The sequence below is a fragment of the Polyodon spathula genome, chromosome 30 (assembly GCF_017654505.1).
Source record: "Polyodon spathula isolate WHYD16114869_AA chromosome 30, ASM1765450v1, whole genome shotgun sequence".
NCBI classification, from domain to species: Eukaryota; Metazoa; Chordata; class Actinopteri; order Acipenseriformes; family Polyodontidae; genus Polyodon; species Polyodon spathula.
In genome coordinates this window covers 2,288,272-2,310,698 of record NC_054563.1, presented here as the reverse complement: position 1 = coordinate 2,310,698, position 22,427 = coordinate 2,288,272, and the positions used below count along the sequence as shown (strand labels likewise).

Sequence of the window (22,427 nt, the reverse complement as noted above, 5' to 3'; positions counted from 1 at the left end):
CTTTCAAATTGAGTCACACTGCAGAGATCAGAATGGGCTCCGAAATTATTATTTTATTTTTCTACAACCGGTGTAATTTTTAATATTTTAGCTTCAGGTTAAATAATGTTAACGTTTAAAGATAATCTGTCAATTAAGCTGTGCCAGACATTTCATTTTTTATAATGCAATAAATATATTAGGCCTAGTTACTTCTCGTTACTTCCTTCTGGAGGGTTATCTTGGGTCGGTGACACACAGGTGAGTGATTCATGGCAACTGCTGACGCAACCAGCACATTTTCAAGCACCGTTAAAGTAACAGAATAAAAATAAACCGACGTAATTAAGTAGATTGGAGAGTATTGCTTAAAAAGTACATTTTCCTTGCAGACTTGTGACATGATAAATGTATGTTGTGGGCGGTTTCCCATGCGTGCAGCACACAGAACAGTGAACATGCAGGGAAAGTGAAATATCAGGTTGTCGGAGCCGTTTAATAATTCAATAGCGCTCTTTACCATTTCTTTAACACACCTCTTGTCCATCCAAGCTTAATGTAGTCGAAAGATAATTCAAGCGTTATGAGATGAATGTCTGCATTTCTTATAGCATGGCTGCTTTACCTGCTAACCCAGCGTCTTACAAAAACCCCCAAAGAAAAAAAAACCTTGTATGTCAATACCATGATTTCTGTAAAAGGGCTAAACCTTTAAAGCAATGCCAGCTGATCAGTGGTATTAGGATGCTGCTGAACTGTCTATTTAATTTTGAATAAACAAGGGCAAATATAATGTATTTTACCATGCCCTGCCAAGTTGTATCTATTTGTTCATACACAGAAGCCATTTAGCTTAATTGTAAGTAATTATGGTAGGGGGGTGCCTACTTGTTGCAAATCTTCAGCTGAAACAACTTCTTTTGTAATTCAAATCCATGAACAAATTCCTGAAATTAGGCCGCTGCATGTTCCAGAAACCCAAGCTGTTAATCTGCTACACGCTCAGCAGACTGTCCATCTACTTCGAAGAATATACATGTCTCTATCGTTCTTATGCCAGAATGAAGCAATCACAGCAACAGTGTAATCACATGCAAGGAGAGGTCTGTACCATAGCGGGGCTGCTTTAGTTTGCTGTATCAATGCAGGGTTGTTTTCTTTGGTCCGTGGAAAAGTCCTGAAACACTACAGTGGTTCCCTTATTAACCACGGCTTATACTTATATCACAGCTCCTTTATCTTTGGGATGTTATTTAGAAAAGCATAATGGTCTATGAGATGGGGAATGTTGCCTACAAGTGACAGCCACAAAATAACTATTTACTATAAAAGTTGTTTTCACCTTTAATAGAACTACAGTACCATTGGGGGTATCTGCAGAAGTGTCTGCTGTGCATTGCTACATTCTTCTATTTCCCCCATGTGTATAGAGTCCTACATGTAGCCCTACTTGTTTTGCTCATTTGAAGTAGATTTTTCCTCCCTGACATCACCACATTTTTATAGCTTCAGCCTTCAGTATGTTGTTTAGCATTATGATATGTGATCAATATTAAAGCACGGTAGTGCATAATGGTGGTGAAACAGCTTCTACAGTCAATATTTCCATCACTTTTAGGACAACTTGCCAGCTTGTAGACCGTTAGAAAAGCAGGTATCTTTATCAGCTCTGTGCTGGGGGAAAAGTGTTCCTTTGCTCTTAAATTGTATGCAAAATATTATGTATTGCAGTTTTATTTTTTGCAGTACTGGTATTAGCTACATATATTTTTTATTAATTTATTTTTTTATGTTTATTTATTTATATTGTTGCCAATTGTTGTACGTGTTTTTGTTTTGCTATAAATATAGTAATTTAAAAGCAGAAAGAGACAAACTTAGGGGAACAAGAATCCAACAATGAGGTAATTAGATAATACAGGTGCATGTTAGCAACAAGGCCTTTTAACTGGCTATTTAATGGGTCATTTTACACAACCCTAGGAGGTTATGCATTATTTGATTGGCACCCTCATCTTATATAAAGCTTTGTAAACACATGGTTCTTTATTTACAGTAAATGCTGAACTTTGCTTTGCATTCCTGGAAAGTCTGGTTGGTTTCTGCGTCTGTCTGTAGTGTTTATCCACAAGTTCTCATGAAACAGCTTTTTCTGCGCGAATACTCTGAATCTTTGATTTAACAAAGCTGTCCAGTGCTGTACTGTCCACCGAAAAAAGAGGCGATTGCATTGTTTGCAGCCATACCTGTGTTTTTTTATTTATGCTCCAAATCACTTCAGCAGAGTTTACAGTATAATCATTTTCTGTTTTATGTCTTTCTGTAAAATGATTCCTTGATCAGCTGCTGCCTAAATGACAAGGTGTGTACTGCATTTCCATAATATTATCAGGTAAATTGTGCAGGTAGCATTGAATGATCAGTCCTGGAAAGTGTTGGAAAAACAGATACAATGTCCTGCTTGCGAGACCAATAAAATAATGCAACTGTGGTATATTTCCCTGCAGCTTTAAAACAGCTGTGCTGCAGTGTGCTGTACATGTAGTGACATCTGTTATTCTATTGTTTTTAACAAAGTTAGCATTGCCTTGGGTTCATTGCATGTTCAGAAAGGGAATTACGGCTATCTAAACTACTGTATGGGGATATCTGTACTGTTCACACTAGTGACTATAGTTGCAAGACTTGAGAATGGTTGTTATGTATTGTTGAAAAGTAAACGCAGACTTAAAGTCATTCTTTACATCATCAGCTTGTCCCTAATGTGTAATAGCCTGTCTGTCTCTAATGTGTAATCCCGTGCCTGGTTCATGTCCTGCAGTGTGAGTTCTGTATGAGCCTCTCTTGCTGTTTCTGCTTGGATCGTTGGATTCAATCATCTTTAAGTTGGTTGTGACAAGACCCCAGTGATTGGGAGATGGAGGTCAACACATTATTGGCTGATAGGGCTCCTATTCCTTTGCTTGTATATATGTTTTTCTTGTCCTACCTCACGCTAGCGAGGGCATTGGGCACTAAATCCTGTGCAACACTGATTGGTTTCCTCACCAGCCAGCCATGAGGAGTCTTTTCAGAAGCAGTCGTTACTGCAATAGTTAGTAAGCCTGGCAAATAACGATCTAAGAAGAAATGAGAATGTAAAATCATACAGGGCACATGTGATGAGCTATTAAACAGACGAGAACTTAAATATCAGTAAAATGTGGTTGATATATAAAGTATCTGTCGGGGACTTTAAATGCATTGGGCACTTAAACACGTTTTAATAATGAGCTGGTGCCTGCTAAGAATTGTCACCATAATGTCTTTGGAAAATGGAATTCTGTTATTCATGCTTTGCATAATATGGGGGGGGGGGTAACCTACTGGTAACCCTTAGATTCTTTTTTTTTATTATTATTATTACACTAGGAAGAATTTAGAGACACAATACAAAAAAGCAAAGTCACCTTTAAAAGTTACTGTTAAATGTTATTTCACACATCCCAGTCTGTTCTTCTTTCAGGTTTATTTATTTATTTTTTTTAATCATTGTCAATATCATGTATATAAAATGCCAAACAGTCTCTGTACAGTTCCATCTTCTTTCCTGTTCAAAGTAATATATTTTATATCTAGTGCACAGTCTGTTAGATTTAGGTTTTTACAATTACTAACATCCCATCCTTACTGTTCACAATCTTAACTTGAGGGTTATTTGGTAAACCTTAATGAACAAGGAGCTGACTGAAATAACTATATATCTTTACTACATGCTGATTGTTCACTGGCATTTGAACGGTTTGTCATTTCTTTCCAGAAATAAATGTTCATCTTGTTCAGTATAGCCTTGTGACATGTTATATATTGTCAAAGATATTTAATATTGAAGAATACACTAAGGACAAGCTGCAGAGAGCAGACAGTAAAACGAGGAGCACCTGCCATAACTGTCACTGCCAGCTACGACAATACTGGATTGATGTGACAAGTCTGCGAGGTGTGTAGCAGCACGACTGTTCCTCTGTGATTACCACCATTATGTGGAAGCACCAGCCAACCAAACCACTGCGACCGGTCAGTCGATGTGCTGTCTTGTCTATTGTGACAAACTGTCCAGCTTTCATATATTACAGCATACATGGCATAACAAAATAATTGAATGTGTTCATTTGTACAAAAGGATGTGCTGCATGTCTTTTCAGACTTCTTAACCCTGTATTGCATTAATTTAAAAAAATGGGACGGGATTTGTGTCCAGGATTTCACACAGCTCCTGCAATGGGAGGTTAAGATTCTGTTATTTGTACAGAAGATTGAATTTAGAAGCTCACCACTTAAGATTTTACAATAGTAGTGGTGGTGCAAAGAAAACACAGTGAAGTTTCAACACGATTTTCAAACTCGGTAACAATGGAATTGCTGTAACCCTATACTTCAACAAATACGATTAGTGTATATTTCGCTAGCTGATTATATTTTAAGCATGTATACTTTTATTTATTAAAATAATACACACACATACTGTATGTACCACAAGCAGTCAGAGAATCATTTGCATTGCAGCCTGTGGTGTTCTGCAGTTAATCCTCTCTTCAGTGCTCCATGAACTCTGAATATCCAGCTCAAGCAACACGGTCAGTAGACCCCTGTGACAGTTCACGTGTGCAGATCAGATTCCCTGCTCTGAACATGTGCAAAACAAGCAGGATTTGTATTTGTTTCTTGTTTTTTCCATGTTGCTGAAAACATCCACAGTAAAAGATTTTATGTAGCCACCTATAATTGTATTAAAATTATTTATTGTTTATAAGGGCTGAAGTCAGTGTCTCGAGGTTGTGGGCTGGCGCCACCACTCCAAGGTCTTCTAAAGAAAGCTCTTGAGTCCAGGTGTACAGCTTGTCAGCCTCCTCTTCCCACTGCTCTGATTCCTCCTGGGTCTGGGAGCTGGAACCACCGGGGTCATTGTCTGTCTGACCCTCTTCATGCTGGAATCATCATTTAAAGAGTAAATGGCTTCAAATGCCACATAATGCAATGATTCTGGCTCGCCCCAATATTCAATTGTTACATATGTTTTCTCGTTATCGGTCTTTAGCAAGCTTCTCCATTCCAGTTCATATAGAGAGAGTAGGTGGGGCCACTAGAGCTCAGGGGTCACATGGAATGGAATTCCATGCAATTACCTTTTAATAAGCACTATGAAGGAAGCACTGCCAGAAACAATACAAACTAAAACAATATGTGGGAAAAAAAAAAAAAAAAAAAAAAAAAAAAAAAAAAAAAAAGACAACATGTTTGATAAATCCTTTGACTCAGTCATACATGTATAAATACAGCACACTGTATCGAAACAACATATTTAGCCTTTACAGTTTGCCATGCATGCAGGGGAATTGCATCTGCAGTGTAAGCCATAGTATTTATGAAACTGACAACTGTGCCTTACTGAAATGTTCCATACAGCTTCTTGTGGCTGGCTAGCACTAGTCTAGGATAACTCTACCTGTAGGTAGTGCAAGATTAGTGCTAATCGGCGTCTGCAAGCAGCTGAAAGGGTTAACAAGCCCTCCTTCACTGGCTGGAGGCGGATCTGGAGTAAGCAGCTTACCAGCTCTGCCAGGCTGTGTGAGAGAGTTCTAGCAGGCAGCATTAAGGTGCATCAATGCAGAGAAGTGGAAACGAACCAGCTTCAGATAATCACAAGGTGCAGTAACTCACCTCGGCCGGGTCACTGTCCAGCCCATAGAGCCGTCTCATCTTGGCTGCTTTCTGGCGGGCCCTGCCCGAGCGCCGGGACGAGCACTGGGGGGTAGCGGAGCGTAGGGGGGGTCTGTGCACAGAGGCCATCGAGCTCTGAGGAACGAGTGGAGAACTGAGAAGAGAGCACAGGCAGCTCTTCATTAGGGTAATACAGCGGGAGATCTCAACAGGGCTGACAGGCTCTTCAGTGTATTGCTGTGTGTTTAAAATAGTGTAAGACGCCAGGGAGGGTGTTATTTCAATCTTACACCTGTCATTGCTTAGATCCTCAAAGGGATATTTTATGGGATCCACAGATTCCTAATATTGAACTTCTTAGTTGTTTAAAATGTGCTATGTGTGTTCAGTATGATATTGTAATTGATAATTATTTGCAGCATGAATGGGCTTCTGAAAAGACTCCTCGGTGGTGGGGAGGCATATTAGTGCTAATATGCTTGCCCACCTCGCTCCTTCACAATCTAACAGCCCATTGGATTAAACAGACCAGACAGGACAGTCAACAAGAGGATTTGACCTTTTCCCAGCTTTCTTTTTTAAAGGAGTGGGGTATGGAACACTTATATATAGATAACATGCCTCTGGGAAGTCTGATTACATAACAGCACTGAACAGGGAAATAACCAGGGAGCTGTACTTTTTGATTGAACCATGCAATATGTTGCGAGATGCTGCTTAGGTAATATCATCTAAAACTGTAAGAAACTAAGTCAAGAAGACACATGTTTCTGCAGTGCCTCCTTCACTGTGCTCATTTAGAACTGTACGAGAACGTGATGAGTTGACCCTTCTCTAGAATCAGTCTGTTAATGGTGAGGGATTACGAGTGGGGTAGAGGCATGACGGGTGGAAAGAGAGGATGTCTTAAATAAGAAACTTAGCAAGGGAAAACGAAATCTCAAGGCAAAGTCTACGGCACAAAGAGAACTGCTGCCCTTGTCGTACCTGAGCTTAGAGATGGCTGTGAGCTGCCAAAGCAACGCGTCCTGAGAGAGAGGTCTCACCAGCAGCCCTGGCAGCTCCCCCCTCAGCCTGTCCGACAGGCTGCCTGTCTCTGCGTACTCCACAATGTCATACATGATGGTGGTCCGGGGCAGCCCTTGCAAGGACAGCTTCCTCCACGAGTTATCCCTGCCACCCAAGTACGCCGGCATCTCATCCAGGTGGCTGACGTACTGCAAACAGGGAAGCCAGCCGGGAGTTCAGAAGAATTAGAGGAAGAGGAGGGGGAGAAGGGGGAGGGGGAGGGATTTAATTGAAGTATTTAAAGTTGTCCAAGTTAACCAATTAAGGTGAGCACTGAAACCAGGACCCGTGGACACAGTTGAGTGGAGATACATTTTGGTGCTGTGACGGAAAGATGAGTTCTGGTGATGAATCTTCCTCCCAACCTGTGAGGGCGCTAAAGAACGGGAGGAGAAGCATCTGGAAGGGCTGGCCTGACAGTTCGTTTCCGGGTCAGGGAAGTGGGTCAGCCTGGATGGAAGCGCGACTCTGTTGTAAGACCGTATTGATTTGAGAGATAAACGAGAGGCAGCTGCAAGTAATAAGGCAGCTGCAACCGTTTATCTCGATATCATGCGGGATTACATATAGGGGCCAGGGTAACGCTGGTCTTTTCCTTCGTTTGGGTAAATGTTCGGAGAGAGAAGGATCGAGAGAGGAGCTCTCGTTGTTGCAGAGAATTACGTGTTGTGTATTGTTGTGTTTGTTTTGTAATTGTCTGCGTTTTGCACCACCAGACAGTTAACTCACCTATCCGGAGCTGTCGACCAGGGTCAGCACAATCCGGATCACCACTGCACGGAACCGTCACGAAATACAGTGTCTTCACCCACCACAAGCACGTCTGCACTCACCCAGGACTGGTGACCGTGTGTTCGTTTTGTTCGGGACTGTGTCTGTGTTATTGCTATCCCCGTGCTTTACACATTGTTGTGTATAGCCGGGGATTTATTATTTAACGGTCACCAGACCTGGATTATAAATAAAAGCACCTTTTCACTGGAAACTGTTGTCTGCCTGTCACTCCTGCATCGCATCACCGTTTTACCTGTTCCCCTCCACTAGCCACTTTGCCACAGGTGCCGATGGAAGGCAATGGTGTGCGAAGTCCTCTGTTTAACACTCACTCAGCTCTGAGTCGCCACCAACATTATTCAGAACAGAAGAATATTTTCAATTGTATCTCCCTTAAGTCCAACTGTAAGGTCCAAAGAGGTCTGGTAAAGAATATTAATATATATATATATATATATATATATATATATATATATATATATATATATATATATATATATATATATATATTTGTAAACTATGGTAAACACTTTGTATAACCCTGTGAAAAATTGCAGAATAACAGTGCACTCACGGCCCACAGGCTGGGGTCCACTGATTGAAATCCATGCTCGTACCTGCATGTATTCTTTCAGGCTGGTCACGTCGCTTTCATCCACTATTTTCTTTCCTTGTCGCTGAATTTCATCGAGTATAATTTGATCAATAAACCTCCGGTGTCCCATCATTCTGCATGCGTCAACTGCTGCCTGGTAATTGAATGACACAGAAGAAAACCCATAACGAGCAATAAAACAAGCAGTGAATGAATTGTGAGCAGCTTTCAAACCAACAATATGCCCGAGAGGACTTTAAGTAACCCTAAACCACAGCTACTGAAAAGAAGCAGGGTTAGCTGATGAATACGCAGTCAGATCTGGGGTTTTCTACCTGCAGCGACTGTATTAATAGCAGTTCAGCACTAATCCCTTCACCCTTTCTGATTTAACAGCAAACAAAACTGATTTTCAAGTGTGCCCCACAGTGTGAATGGCAGCCCCATCCCACTGCAGTTACCCCTGTGCTACCATCACCCTTTAGTACAGAACCATTGCCTTGCCGCTGCAGTGCCGCAGCTGCATTGACAATGAAGATCATTTGGGCTTGTGAGTAGAGTGCTGTAGGATACACAGTGAATATTCCACAGGATTACTACCTCGCTCGCGGGGCGGATCGCTCTCTTCCCGGTTATGTACTTGTTTCCATGGCCTCCGCTTTTGTGGAAGATTTTGAACACAATGATGGGAGGGAACTCACTTCCGGCAAACCTGGGTTTCAGGGAGAGAATGTCAAGCACAACTGAATTCCATGCGCCATTAGAAAAGTTGACCAGAGTAAAAAGCAAAGCCTAGCTTAAGCACTGTAAATCCCAAAGAGGTATGGTAAAGCATGGCCATGGGAAAAGCATGGGAAAACTGGAGAATTCCAGTGCAAACGTACTGTGGTAAAACTTGCATAGGGCAGCAAGACAACACCAACATCTCCACTGCATTTATCCTGTCCTGTTAGAGTTCCATCCACGCGGACTCTACTGAGTCAATCTTTTCCTTACAGTAACCCTGTTAGCCCCCTGACAGCAGGACTGTCAGCATCCACAGTGTGAACTGCAATGCAAACACAACAGATCAAGTGCAAGCCCTGCCCAGTGACCCACACTGGTACTAGTCTGCTGCTTGGCTACCACAATGAAATATCAGTGTGCAGCAGTTCATCCCACTGTGGTACCACGCTACCATCCTGCCTTCCACTTGTCCCTGCCTGAAAGCTACCCTTGATTCCTTAGTACAGAACCATTGCATTGCCACTGTGGTGCCGCTGTCTGTCTGCATTGCCACTGTGGATCATTTGCTATAGGTGTGGCACTATGAAGAATATGAAACAGGGCTTGCATTTAATAAAGAATAAAGTCTAAGCAAGTATTGTTTATTCCAGTACCTTTATTATATAAAGTTAAAACAATTTTGTAATGGGGGGGGTAGTAATCCAAAATGTGCAGGTTTTTTGCACATTCATAGCAGCCACATCCTATGAAGGGCTAGACAATGAAATGAAAAACGCTAAGCTGCAGTACAGATACCTCAGTACAACGCAGGCCTTACCTGAATCTAACCTTGCACTGCATACTAGGGTCCTTTAAAAGCTCTGCTTCTGATGGGCTGAGCTTTCTTATGATTTCGTAGGTCAGGCAGTGTTCCTAAGAAAAAACAATCAAGGCGTTGGGTTTAAACAGGCGCAGAATCAGAATCTGACTGCAGTGCTGTAGAGTGGTGCCTCACACAGCTGGAGAAGTCTTGGAACATGTCATGGGGACTCCCTTCATTCACAACCTCCTGGGAGCAGCAGGAGTCTGTGTTTACAGTGACAGAAAGGCACCAAGCTTGGAGGGGAACGGACCACGTGGTTTGTGAAGAAGCACAGCGAATATGATTACGGGACACTGAGAGTGAGAAAGAAACTACGACTATTTGCAAGCCCAAGGCAGGTGGATCTAAAAGGCTGCAATTATTTGCTATATTTGCTTTAAAATCATCTGATTTGCTTTATTTTTTGTTAAACAAAAGTACCCAATAGCATCGATATTTCAATGGCTGTCTGATTTCCTGCCGTTTTGCAAGCCTTTTACTCTGTCCTTTCTAAATTAAAAAGTGCTAATGATGACTTGCAATGATAATCATGCCTGAATTAAACAAACTCTTGAAATGCAGTGAACGCATGGATCACAGGGGACTCCAGCACTGCCTCCCTGCTCTGCATTAATAATGATGAAGGATATTTCACAGCTCATCTGCAAACCCTTTAGAATGCAGTGCACAGCAGGTCAGAGGGATCCCGCGATCAGTACAGTCTCTCCGTGCTCCCGGGGTGCCTGTGCAGTAAGAAGCATATCATTGAATTTACCGCTGCGCACACTGTGTGTTTCAGGAGACGGAACAGCCGTTTATCCCTATATGAGCTCCAGCATCCTCCAATTATCCTAGCAGCAGCATCGTCATCCAATCTAATACGGGGAGGAACAAACAACACTCGGCTTAAATTTATAATGAGAACCCCCACGGCCAAAAAGGCACAAACAAAACACGGATTTTATGAGGCATGAAAACACAAAAATGAGTTAGGACGAGTATGTATATTTAAAATACTCCAAGAAGCACTTGGTGAACTGCACTGTTGTGTTGTTGGTCTTGTATCACGTTACAGACGATGCAGACCTCTGTTATGATGTGATACGTCATATAAAGAAAGGATCACGATTCATCGATATGACGAATCATTACATCCCTAATTGTTAGAGCTCAGCAATACATTTTGAAACCACACCAAGTTCTGATAGGTGGTATTACACAGTTATATAGTTATGTTGTTGTTCTGGCCTCGTTGCTTTATTATTACTGTTCCTCCCAGCCCGGTATTTATTAATTGATTATTGCTTTTAATAATGTTAAATGTTTAATTAAATTGCACCAGCTAAATGTATTGGGGAGGGTATTTCAGTTTATATACATGCACATTCACACAGCTCCTCTAGAATTTTAGCCCAACATTTCAGTGCGTTTTTTTCAATGTGTTACTATAATTTGCACGGTTTAGATGTATACCTGTCTCCCGCATTGTGCAGACTGTTTAGCACATCGGACTTTGACAAAACCCCTTTGGACTCCTCCTCCCCGGACAGAACACCGTAACCATGGGAACCCTGCAAAGAGGACAGACACGAGCCCAGTTAGATCAAACTCAAAAGACTCCAACAACCAGTGTTTTATTTTACTTGAAACATCCATAGAGATGATGGTCACCTCTTCATCCTTTATATCATCCGAAATGCAACACTTCTGAAATCAGGAGATTCAGTGACATTCTAGCGGCGTTCAGCTCCATGTTTTGGTGAGAAATGTAATAACCCATTATTCTGTGCACTTACCTCTTTAGACATCCTCTTTGCAAGACTGTATCTTAAATTATAGTAGATTCATGGCACGCAGGTCTGGAGGGATACTTGCACTTGATTTCGACGGTCTCTGTTGCTCACCGTGTTTGGTTTTGTTGCCTAGAGACGAACATGCACAATAAAGCCGTCCAGCAGATGTCGCTAAATACCAAACTGTGCCCGTGTTCCTTCGCCCGCAGGACAAAGTCTGTCCGCTCTGTGATCCCGTACATGTATGGCGCACACAGCAAGGCATTGGCATTAAGGATCATGCACAAGGTGAGAGTATGAAGTTTAATAATACTATGTTGTTTTAAATATCTGTCGGGATTGTTAAACGTATTATTATCATTATGTTTACTATAGTAGCTATATTGTTTAGATTTTATATACATACGATTTAATAACTCGGTGACATTGAAGTAACGTTCTGTTGTGCAATGTTATTCAATGAAGTTCGGTACTGCACTGGGTACAAATTTAATTGATCAAGGATTCGATCCATAACATGATATTTTTTATAGGGTTTATATTTTAAAATTAATGAAAAAGGAGTTTTTTTGATAAACATGTTTCAATTAACATAAACAAAATGATATTGCACTGTGTGTACATACACGTGTATATTATACTGCGTGCTTGTGTTATGTGTATACTACTAGGGACGGGTAGTTAGACTCCTCTGGGAGAAAGAAGACCAGGGACTAGTCAAGGACCAGCGGTGTCTCTCTCCAGTGTCATGCATCCTAGAGCATACTGAATACTGACACCGAAATGTCCCTCGCAAGAGATAATGCATTATACTACCGCACCTTCCCCAGTGCATAGTGACCGGCTAGCTTCGTATGCCTGAAATATTGAACCTTTTTCTGTCCGTCCCCTCCTGTAATTCCAGTGGCATTAGTGTATCAACAGTGTGTGCATTTTCTCCATCCCTGAAACCCGTTGGTATGCAGTGTGCTGTGACAGTGCTGCCCTGACCGCACTGTTCTGCTTCTCCCCGATGAACAAGAACAGCTCTCTTTCCATCCAAACAGGTCTTTTTCTAAACATTCACTAGAATTGTTGAGCAGCACCCTGCTTGGTTTGAGAACGGTTTGGTACGAGAATTGTGAGGGTCTGGAATCAACTCCCCAGTAATGTTGTTGAAGCTGACACCCTGGGATCCTTCAAGAAGCTGCTTGATGAGATTTTGGGATCAATAAGCTACTAACAACCAAACGAGCAAGATGGGCCGAATGGCCTCCTCTCGTTTGTAAACTTTCTTATGTTCTTATGTTCTTATGTGACTAGCCCTTGGGATTTCCCATTACCACCCTTTATGTAGCTTTTCAAGCCTTACTCGAGGCACACAGTTAAATATGCGCCTTCCAGAGGGGTCAACAGTTCAGCAAGTCAGCCGAGAAAGTTGAACAAAAGGTAGAGCATCGCGGTTAAAACTCGCTCTGAGGGCTGTTGCATTCCAATGTTATTTGCACCTAAAAATGCACAGCTTGGCTTCTACCCAAAGCCACATATTCTGTCATCTGATTCTGAGGCAGTTCCTGCCAGCTTATTGCACCCAGTTAGCTGAAAGGCTAAGCAGTGCTGTGCTGTGCAATGGCACTGGAACCATTTTTAAAGTGGGGGTGCTGAAAGCCATTGAACAAAACTGTAACCCCAGCGCCCCCTAGTGCTGTGTTGTGTGGACCCAGCCAGACCTGGGATCCGTCGCACCTGTGATTGTGTAGTAGATTGTAATTCATTGCAATGACAGTGTGATTGTAGTTGAACCTCGGCACACCTGCACAGTTGTAATTATACCGTCGATACAATTCGTTAGTTCAGTTACGTGTCTGTCACGCTTATTATTATTATTATTATTATTAATATTATTATTATTCAGAATTGGATGATTTGATGAACATGTGAGCCATTGCGTCTCGGATCATCTTGCTGAATGACGATGGTGTGTATTGGGTCATCTTGCTGAATGACGATGGCGCGTATGGCAGTATGGTCAGCTTGATATTAGAAGCAGCTCAAGCAAATCCAGTCTAATTGCATTTAGCAAACAGGAAGAACTGTGTGAATGTTTGTAGGTGTTTAGTGTAATTGTGATTATCACCCTGCAGCCTTTTCAAACCCATTCAAAAGCCTTCAGTGGGATCCTTTAAGAGAGCCACGTGGTGGCGCTCAAGAGCATCCGCTGGGCAGCCGTGGTTCAGTAAAGACACCGTTCATTTTAAAGTCTCTCCAGATCTGAGCCCAGCATCACAGAGAAAACATGCAAGCAACTCTTAATCCATCCTGACAGACCTGTTGGGAATCCTTGTGGTCCAATGAACATGCTGTCCCACATTTCTAATTACACCAAACTGTGTGCAAAACCCTAGCTGACACAGTCTTTGCAGCGAGTCAACTTCCCCAAAACAAGGTTCCTAAACAGTTTTGAGTTCTCCATTAGGAAGATGCTGTTTCCAGGTTATGATGTGTCATCTTCTGTTACACATTACCGTCTTCTAACAGTAGGTGGAATCTTTAATCAACACATCTGTGAATGAAAAAGATGAACAGATGTAATCTGTACACAGTGTGCTATCAGGTTTTAAGTGTTTTCCAGGAAGTAATCCGAGTGCTTTTAAATAATCAGAACAGAGTTCTGCCCTATCATCTCACAAGTAGAATGGTCTCCGAAATGTTTTCCTTCTAGGAAAGCAGCACAACTGGGGACGTGGATTCTCTAGCCAGATAACTTCACTCTGTCTACTTTCTCGCTAAATATCTTGGTATCTCTGAATAGTAAGTCATCTCCTCTTTATAAAAATATATCAGCTGCTAGCATAGGTATGAGATAGTGAAAATCCATTTTCACTGAAAAGCATCCCTGCCTCCACTTGTGAGCTCTGTTTTGTGGGGATGTGGTCCCGGGCTCTCTTATGACACTATGTTGAGCATGGCTTCCTTACAGTGCATCTCTGTGCTCGCAACAGGATCTCACCCAAAACATCTGAGGATGTCTGATTGCCCCTGGGTTTGGCTGTCTGCTGAGTTCACACTGTACAGGTCTTCCACAGACTTTCCTAATATGTGATTATTATTTTTTTTGTTGCACGAGTGTGGTATTTTTTCACATTGTCAGCAAAACACGCGCCATTAATAGAAGTAGTCTGGTTTATTTGACTTTAGAAGCAATGGCACCACATCAGACTGAGTTTTAGGTTTTTGCCGTATTGCACGTTTTCACAAGCTCTGCAAGCACATACGAAGCCTGTTTACTGACATACAGTAAACGTGTTCTGCTATGTGTCACTCAGGAGGAAATCATTTCATCAGCAAGAGCGAACCAGTTTTGTGCAATAGAAGCACATTTCATCAGCTGATTGTGTGTCCTATTCCTCCTGTTTTACACTCCCCTTTCTAGCTACAGGCAGAAACAGGGCAGCCCTTGTTTTGTAATCTTGACTCCTCACCTCCGTAACAATACACGGTTGACATGACAACACAGTTCTATATGTAGAACATTTGTTGTCGTCCCCCCCCCTCCCCATGTACTGTTTCATACAGCAATGCCACTTGTGTTTCAATTTAAGGAAATACAGTAAAAAAAGGAAATATCTATCTATATACCTTGTTTGGTTCAAGATAACATTAATCTAAGAAATCCCAGGTATTATGGTTTCTTTGTCTCAGGGTTATTTTAATGATTTTTAAACACTTCCAGTTTCAGTGAACTTTGGTCGACCTCTCAGGGAGAGAATTCACTTGAAGTCTGAGCTAGGGAAGAACTGAAAGCTTAAAAAATCTTTCTGTGAACACATAAAATGAACAGGCATCTTGCTTATCCATTGGTTTTCTTTGTTGTATACACAAAGATGTATTAAAACTGGAATAAAGGCAATTCATGTACATAGATGTCAAAATGGTAGAATGCAAGAACAGAAAAAATATGTGGCTAGCCTTTTGCATAGTTGTAAACAACCAGAATACATATCAGTACATCACAAGGCATCCTCGGTGTAGTCAGTGAAGTGCAAGAGGCACATGGGCTGCTCCCTCCACTCACGTTGAGGTCTCGCTGTCTATTGCTGGGTCTGTTAACTTTGACTTGGAGCTCCTGCCTTGCAGGAGGACGATACTGTTTACCTGATCTCAGATTTCCTAAAATATCCGTCCCTTTCACTTTGTTCTGACCTCTCCTCCATTTAACAACGCGAGCGCAGGATACTACAGAAATTAATATAAAGCAAAAGCTGTTTGGAAAAGATTTGCCTCCTGTCAACAACACTGGTTTAAATTCAATAACGCCCCAATTTAACAGCAGTAAATTTTCTGTGATCCTCATAGCTTCCTCCTTCTGCAGGTTAGGAGTGTGTGTGTGTGTAGGGTTGAGGGTGCACTGAATGTTTCACGTGAAGGGTGATTCCGCAGTACTGCATTAATATGAATGAAGTGTCTCACACAGTGCTGTAATGGGTCTCCTGTGGTTCTTTCTGCCTGTCTCAGGTGGCGAGACTGGCGGCTATTCCTGCAGGCGTTAGTCTGTTCTCGGTGTGGGTTCACGCCACGTGTGAAGAGAAACAAGACAAGAGATGCCTGAAGGTTGATGAGGTATGCTGTCCTGTCCACACACACATACACAGGGGCTGCCCTTTCTACAGTCCCCCAACATCACACAAGAAGTATAGGTCCACCGGTCAAACAGAAACGGGTCATGTTACAGCTGTTTAAATTATTCTCTGCCTACCTGACCTCATGCAAAAACATGTCAAGCAATTTGAAATGCCATTCAAAGATAGAAATAAGACTCCCATTGCGTAGCAGTTGGATCCATTCCTGGTTTCACTATGAGTTTAATAAGACACACCTGAGCTTGATACACCAGCTAATCAAGCTTGTATTAAAACTGCACAATACATTTCACAAGCAGCAGATGTTTCAGAAATGAATGCCATGCAAATAGGAGTCTGAGTTAATGATCTGTATTTATTAATGATCTGTATTTATGTGCAGCGGTACGTCTTCATATATTAGATATAAATAATACATACAGTGATAGACCCCAACGTTGATCTGATGCAACCACCTGAAATATTTGTATTGTATCAGATGGAAGTAACAGCACATTCAAATTAGTTGTACAGTTTAGCAATTCATAATCAATCAATCAGTCTTTGTTTTATGTAGCGCCTTTCATAGTGGACCACCATCACAAAGCACTTTGTATATATAATAAAAAAAATAGTATCCAAAGGTACAGTGCATATGATACAAGCTGATTTTCCCCCACACCAGGTCAGACCTCTTCCCGAGGGTCCAGTATATCCGCTTGAGTCGTACAGCATTCTCTCTCTCAGTGTGCTCCGCACTCAGGCTGTGGTTTGGTTTTGTTTCCCAGCTGTCTCTCTACACCACACCGGAGCAGCACTATAAATTTGTGGAGGCAGAGCCCACCCAGCTGGAGGAGGGCATTGCTGAGCTGAGGAAGGCGACGGAGCCCGTCTCTACCTGGTGTCAGGTACTCTCTGTTCATGCAGTCAGTCTGCAGACAGACACACTGTATCAGGGGTCTTTATTAAACTGCACACAATTGGAAGGGCAGGAGTGTTGTGAGCGGTGAGCCGAGGATACAGATAATAATTGGGCATACTAAAATTGGGGAGAAAATTGGGGTAAAAAATTAGTGACTACTAAATTAAAAAACAAAAACCAAAAAAAACTCCATGCAGTTTGATAAGCATTCTGTTTTGTCCTCATCTGAAGAGTCATGTGGTTAGATTGCAGTTGGAGTTTGTTTTCCTTGAAGGGCAGTGCCGTGCTCTCGTGTTAAGCTGGTTTGTCCAGACTTGTAATTAGTATCCTCGGCTCCACATGTCTACTGGGGCTCTGTGGCCTGCAGCGTGTTGTTCTATCCTTGCTCTGGCGATCATGTCGAGCCCTGCTTTGTGATTCTCCTTTTTTTTTGTTTCTTGTTTATGTTGATTTCGCCTTGTTCTCATTCTGTTTCAGCAAGCTGGCCATAGTGCAGTGGAGCAGGCACAGGTATATATACTGATTCAAACAGGAGACGGATATATGAACAGTGTAATAGTAATAGCAGCTAATACTTAATCCAGCTGTATGTCAAGTGTGTGGAATGGTATGGATGAGAGTTAAATAATATTGTGGGTTGCATCAAGGTACCATCAACTTACCACACCAGACAGAAAAGAGTTAAGTGTTTTAAAACAGTCAGCAGTGGATACAAAGTACAGTACAGATGTTTATTATATAAGCAAGATAAATGAGTCCTCATTAAACAGATAAGCACTGTACTGAACATATGTAGCACATTGCTGGTGTCCATGCCATGGCACTGGGAGTCAGATACTGCCTTCAGTAGCATAGCTGAGTCAGTGTGGCACCACTGCCTTCGAAATGGGGTTAAACACGTTCTCGAAGGAAATATGGGCTTTTCTGCAGCAGAAGTTATGAAGTGGCTAGTCTGTCAGTCACAATGGTCAAACCCAAACAGTATTCCTGTGCTCTCCTGCTACATGGCCAGACTTCTTCATTTCATACCTCTTCATTTTAAAGCCTGCTGCAGCCCAGCATCTAACAATGAAACACATACATTTATAAATTAACACTATAAATTAATTGTGTACCATTAAGTTTGTACTCGTCTTTCAGCTTGCATGACGCAGTTATGTAGAGGCAAATTACTGTAGCTGTTTTTAACCCTCTCTGAGGCCATGCATACTGTGTATCAGGAGTACAGAACAGTGAGAATGTGGTGTTCCAATGTGAAGAATGCATGTGTACTGTGCTGATTCATGTGTACTGTTTTGATTCAGGGAGTCATAACAACAGCCAAACCAAAAGTTGAAAGCTCTATCCAGTTTGGAAAAGGTAAGAGACTTTTTAAGCCCTTTGAAGTCTACAGTACAGATTGGAATACTGAAACAGTCTTGCTATGAGTATAGAGTACAGTACTTTCTCTGCTTGAGTGCCTCTGGTTCTTGGGTATCTATATTCGCAGTATTTATATGCAGAGCATCATATTGTTGACTGTTTGCGAGACCTGAAACTCACTCTAGCCCTGCACCCAGTCCTGGGTTTCAGAACTGCCATTGTTTAGCTGTATTATTGTAATGCCCAGGTGCCAGGAATGAACTAACTCATCACAGCATGAATACGTCTCACCTGTGAGTCTGTAGGTTTACTAATAGGAGTTGGTCATACAGCTATAAGAGAATTTCCTGGGTCCTCATGGTTTAAATACCTAAGTGAGTGTAGATCTGAAACACAGGGCTGGGTGCAGAGCTATTGTTTAGAGTTTTAAGCTATGTCTTTGAGAATAAATACTCTAACCGCAAAGCAAAGTCAAAACAAGTTTGTGTTCAGAAGGGGACCAGATCATGTTTTATGTTTCTGTTTTGGAAATTTCCAAAAAAAAGGTCTTGCACGCATCCGGATTGTTTTTCCAATGAAGTCTGGCATGAATTATAAGTGCGACAGCAAGTCTGTGGTAAAAGTTTTGGATCAGATCCAGATCTTTGTGGGAGGGCGAGTTTCCACAAGTGGTTTCTCACCAGTCTGCCCGTGAGCTGGATAAAGCTCAGTGCAGGACTGAGACCCCTTGCCTGTGCTGGGGACACACCTTTCCAGACTAACGCGGATTGACGTCCATGCAGCCACACGCTGTTCAGGTCCGGCTTATCCCAAAAACCCCAACGCTGCCCCACCTCACAGAAACTCAATGCTGCTATTTCTGGATAGGAGAGGAAATGAGATGCATTAGATACAGCAGCTGCAGCAATGAACACACTGACCTGTAGCAACTACTGTACCAAACCACGTACGGGAGTATTCAGAATATAGGTTAAAAATGCACCGAACGAAGGTCTGAAACAGCTCGCTGTCGGATTGCCCTGAAACGTGAAGAAACAAAGCTTTGTCAGAGTTTGAAAGGAGCGTGATAACTGCATATTGGACGCAGCTGTGCCACCTGTCTGGTAGATTTCAGCAAAGACAGCCACTGGTCTTTCTGCATCAGAAACATCCGAAAAAGAAGAGCATCCGTCAATGTGCACAATAACCCAGTCCAAACCCTAAGTCCACATGACCTTCTAAACGTCAGGCTGGTTTAGTATTCAAGCTGTGTGCGCATACAGTATGAGGAGCTCGCTAATGTGTTCTTTGTGCTCTCTACAAACCTGATCCGAGCTTTGTGTTCCAGATAGCTATGAGTTCCTGAAGGCCCCACCCCCTGGGTTTTACCCTCGCGTCGGAGTCATTGGCTTTGCTGGCATTGTCGGACTCTTCCTCGCTAGAGGTTAGTATTCCTAAGTGGCGGATGTTTGTATCGTAGGATCCGCTCCCCCTTATTTGATGGAACTCTGCCTGGAGTTGCAAGCTGGTATTCTACAATATACAAGTCTGCTTTGTGACAAACAGCCCTTATGAATAGGAAGTACACATGTACAGCTCAGTGCATAGTGATTGGTGCGTCTGTGTGGTGGGAGGTGGCGGGAATGCTTTGTTTTTGTTCACAGAATCACAAATGTTGTGTAACGTCCTTCTTTCGTTATCATGTCAATGTGTAAAATGCTTTTCACAGAACTTAAATTACCATCAATAATTTGTCATCAGGTGTGATTATGCCAGGCAAATCCACTGCAATCTCTTCAATGAAATGACCCCTGTCTGCATTTCTTGGTTCAGTGCAGCCAGCACTTCTGTGATAAACTTTGTTCTGATGGTGCCAGATTTAGTGTTTTTTGTGCCATTTGGAATGCAATTAAAAAAAATATATATATTTAAAACATTTTTTAAAAATCCTCATCTTGGATTTTGGTTTCAGAAGCTAAGTGAGGCTGTGCATTGTTATTTGTTCGGTCCTGGCTTAAACCTGCTTTATCATGGTTCTGTTTTTACTGCAGGTTTTGTTGCTATATTGTATGTCGGGTCATTAAAATACTCCCCTCTGTATCCTCTGTTTATCATATAATGTATATTAAAAAAAGAAAAACGCAAAGAGCGTTATGAAGCATGTGGTGGGGTTAGTGCTGCATTGATGCTAAAAATGCTTTTCAGAGTGCTGTAATAGGAAACACATTGACTGAGATGAGCGATGTTGCTAACTTAGGAACCCCAGTGCAATTGTTATCTATCTTTTTTAACCCCTTTGCAGTAATGTACCTTCATTGTGGATTAACATGGGAACTGTAAGCATCCCTTTTCTGATGTAGGCATTTCATAATAATCCTGTCTAAAACTTATGTTGCTGACTCTGAATTGGCTTTTGTGTATTAAACAGGTTCCAAAGTCAAGAAGCTGGCATACCCCGTGACTTTAATGACAGTCGCTGCCTCTCTGTATTACCCACAGCAAGCTGCTAACATCGCTAAGGTAGGGCTTTTATGATGCCTTTTATGTTTTTATGATTTTATGCAGAAAAGTAGTGACCGCTGCACTCCGAGCACATACATGTAGAACTCCTGTTGAACTTTCCTTTCGTAAATGTTGCAATTCATTTGCCACATCGGTACCATTACATTGTGCTTGCTGTGCTATTACTTGAATACACAGTGAACTGTAAGTGCAATAGTTCTCTGAAGCTGGCTGGCGTTGGATAGCAGTTCCCATGTACCTGTTAAATCAGGATTTGTAGGACCCAAGCAAGCCTCGGCTTTCAGCCTTAGTTCACTGCTGCTCGTCTCTCAAACACAGACTTTCAATCCCAGTTACTCTAATTGCATGACATATATGAAAATGATATATAATGTCAGGAAAGTCTTGGGTAGGAGAAAACATGTTGAATATTTGAAAATATGTATTAATGAATACTGCTGTTCATTGTACTCTTAGCAAAAAGATTATGCAAAACAACAACTCCGACATTCCCCGTCCTGTAACCCTTTTTCGATTGTCCCATCGGGCACAGTGCAACGACAGGAGCAGCTCTCAATCAGAAGGGGTTTCGTGCCCCCCGCTGCCTTTGTTAATGGATCTGTGGAAAATGTCTTGCAGATGGTAAACTGAAAGGGAAGGGAGGGGGCTGTTTCCAAGGGAAATTTTTGTGTGATTTATTTAAAAAAATAAGCATCCTTCCTTCCTCCCTTCCCGTGAGAAAAATTTAAAGATAAAAAGAATAGAAAATAAATTAATATATTTAATCTGTCGAGTGGCACCATGAGGCACGCTGCAAATCGAGAACTCAGAGGAGGTTGCGATGATCACTTTATAAAGACTCAGAATATTCATTATAGGGTACAGGCATGGAAATAAGACTCCTATTACACAGCAGTTTCACCTGTTCTAGGTTTTACTATGAGCTTTATTAGCCAGTGTATAAGTAACAAGCTCAGATGAGTCTTTATTAAACTCCTAGTAAAACCAGGAATGGATCAGACTGCTATGCAACTGGGGTCTTATTTCTGTCCCTGGGGTAGCTACACCAACATTTATTCCAGAGAGGATTTAGAAAAATCACTTCAACCTTCCTGAACCCGGATGTTGTAGTTTACAGTAAAATTGGATCCCAGCTGTACTGACGTATATTTGAATGATGCTTGTTGTTTATGAAGGCAAGTGTTTGTCCTGCTGGAGCACACTCATTTCCATGGCTGTGTATGCATGTGTTTGCAGGATAGAGACACAGCAGGTGTTTGCAAAGTGCAAGCTTTGTTCTATTGCCTAGAATGGTTTCCTTTTTTTAAATTATTCTCCCAGTGTGCACAGTACAAGCGACCTCGACACAAGTTTGATCAGCCTCAGGTATTAGATTTAGATGGCGTAGCATAACAGGCCTTTAGGCATTCTTACACTGCTTTTAAAATGGGGTTAAATGTTAGATAATAAATTGCTTTGTGAAGAAACAAAACAAACAAGTGCAACACTGTGCATGTGGCACTGTTAGTAATCTGCATCTGCTTGCATTATTGTTGTGTGTCTAGTACTTAAAACTTGAATTGATCTG

At 41.8% G+C, this 22,427-nt stretch overlaps 2 protein-coding genes across 8 annotated transcripts; one reads left to right on the top strand and one right to left on the bottom strand.

Moving 5' to 3' along the window:
- Nucleotides 1-4,743: 4,743 nt before the first annotated feature.
- c30hxorf58 (chromosome 30 CXorf58 homolog) lies at nucleotides 4,744-11,597 on the bottom strand. 5 transcript variants are annotated; one of them, XM_041232778.1, is made up of 9 exons: nucleotides 11,480-11,597; nucleotides 11,157-11,254; nucleotides 10,459-10,558; nucleotides 9,660-9,754; nucleotides 8,717-8,828; nucleotides 8,139-8,270; nucleotides 6,667-6,896; nucleotides 5,680-5,833; nucleotides 4,744-4,946 (listed from the first exon to the last, which is right to left on the bottom strand). In XM_041232778.1, exons 1-9 carry the CDS (start codon nucleotides 11,489-11,491, stop codon nucleotides 4,755-4,757), a joined length of 1,125 nt encoding a protein of 374 aa, XP_041088712.1. In that variant the 5' UTR covers nucleotides 11,492-11,597; the 3' UTR covers nucleotides 4,744-4,754. The 5 variants fall into 5 exon arrangements, with proteins under 5 accessions (XP_041088712.1, XP_041088714.1, XP_041088715.1 ...); XM_041232781.1 differs by having other exon boundaries at nucleotides 4,860-4,946; nucleotides 5,680-5,814; XM_041232779.1 differs by lacking the exon at nucleotides 4,744-4,946 and adding an exon at nucleotides 4,953-5,190.
- apooa (apolipoprotein O, a) lies at nucleotides 11,348-20,890 on the top strand. 3 transcript variants are annotated; one of them, XM_041232786.1, is made up of 8 exons: nucleotides 11,348-11,442; nucleotides 11,686-11,764; nucleotides 15,971-16,075; nucleotides 16,863-16,982; nucleotides 17,474-17,506; nucleotides 18,301-18,355; nucleotides 19,686-19,781; nucleotides 20,766-20,888. In XM_041232786.1, the coding sequence occupies exons 1-8, from the start codon at nucleotides 11,435-11,437 to the stop codon at nucleotides 20,870-20,872; spliced, it is 603 nt and encodes a 200-aa protein (XP_041088720.1). In that variant the 5' UTR covers nucleotides 11,348-11,434; the 3' UTR covers nucleotides 20,873-20,888. The 3 variants fall into 3 exon arrangements, with proteins under 3 accessions (XP_041088720.1, XP_041088718.1, XP_041088719.1); XM_041232784.1 differs by lacking the exon at nucleotides 11,348-11,442 and having other exon boundaries at nucleotides 11,610-11,764; nucleotides 20,766-20,890; XM_041232785.1 differs by lacking the exons at nucleotides 11,348-11,442; nucleotides 17,474-17,506 and having other exon boundaries at nucleotides 11,610-11,764; nucleotides 20,766-20,889.
- Nucleotides 20,891-22,427: the final 1,537 nt, after the last annotated feature.

Excerpts from the sequence above, each read along its gene's own strand:
- apooa (XM_041232784.1), top strand. The coding sequence starts at position 11,618 with ATGCACAATAAAGCCGTCCAGCAGATGTCGCTAAATACCAAACTGTGC. Across the intron at positions 11,765-15,970 it reads CATTAAGGATCATGCACAAG|GTGGCGAGACTGGCGGCTAT; the intron begins GTGAGAGTATGA and ends TGCCTGTCTCAG. Across the intron at positions 16,983-17,473 it reads CCGTCTCTACCTGGTGTCAG|CAAGCTGGCCATAGTGCAGT; the intron begins GTACTCTCTGTT and ends ATTCTGTTTCAG.
- c30hxorf58 (XM_041232778.1), bottom strand. Across the intron at positions 10,559-11,156 it reads CTGCACAATGCGGGAGACAG|ATTGGATGACGATGCTGCTG; the intron begins GTATACATCTAA and ends TCCCCGTATTAG. Across the intron at positions 4,947-5,679 it reads TGGACAGTGACCCGGCCGAG|CATGAAGAGGGTCAGACAGA; the intron begins GTGAGTTACTGC and ends TGATGATTCCAG.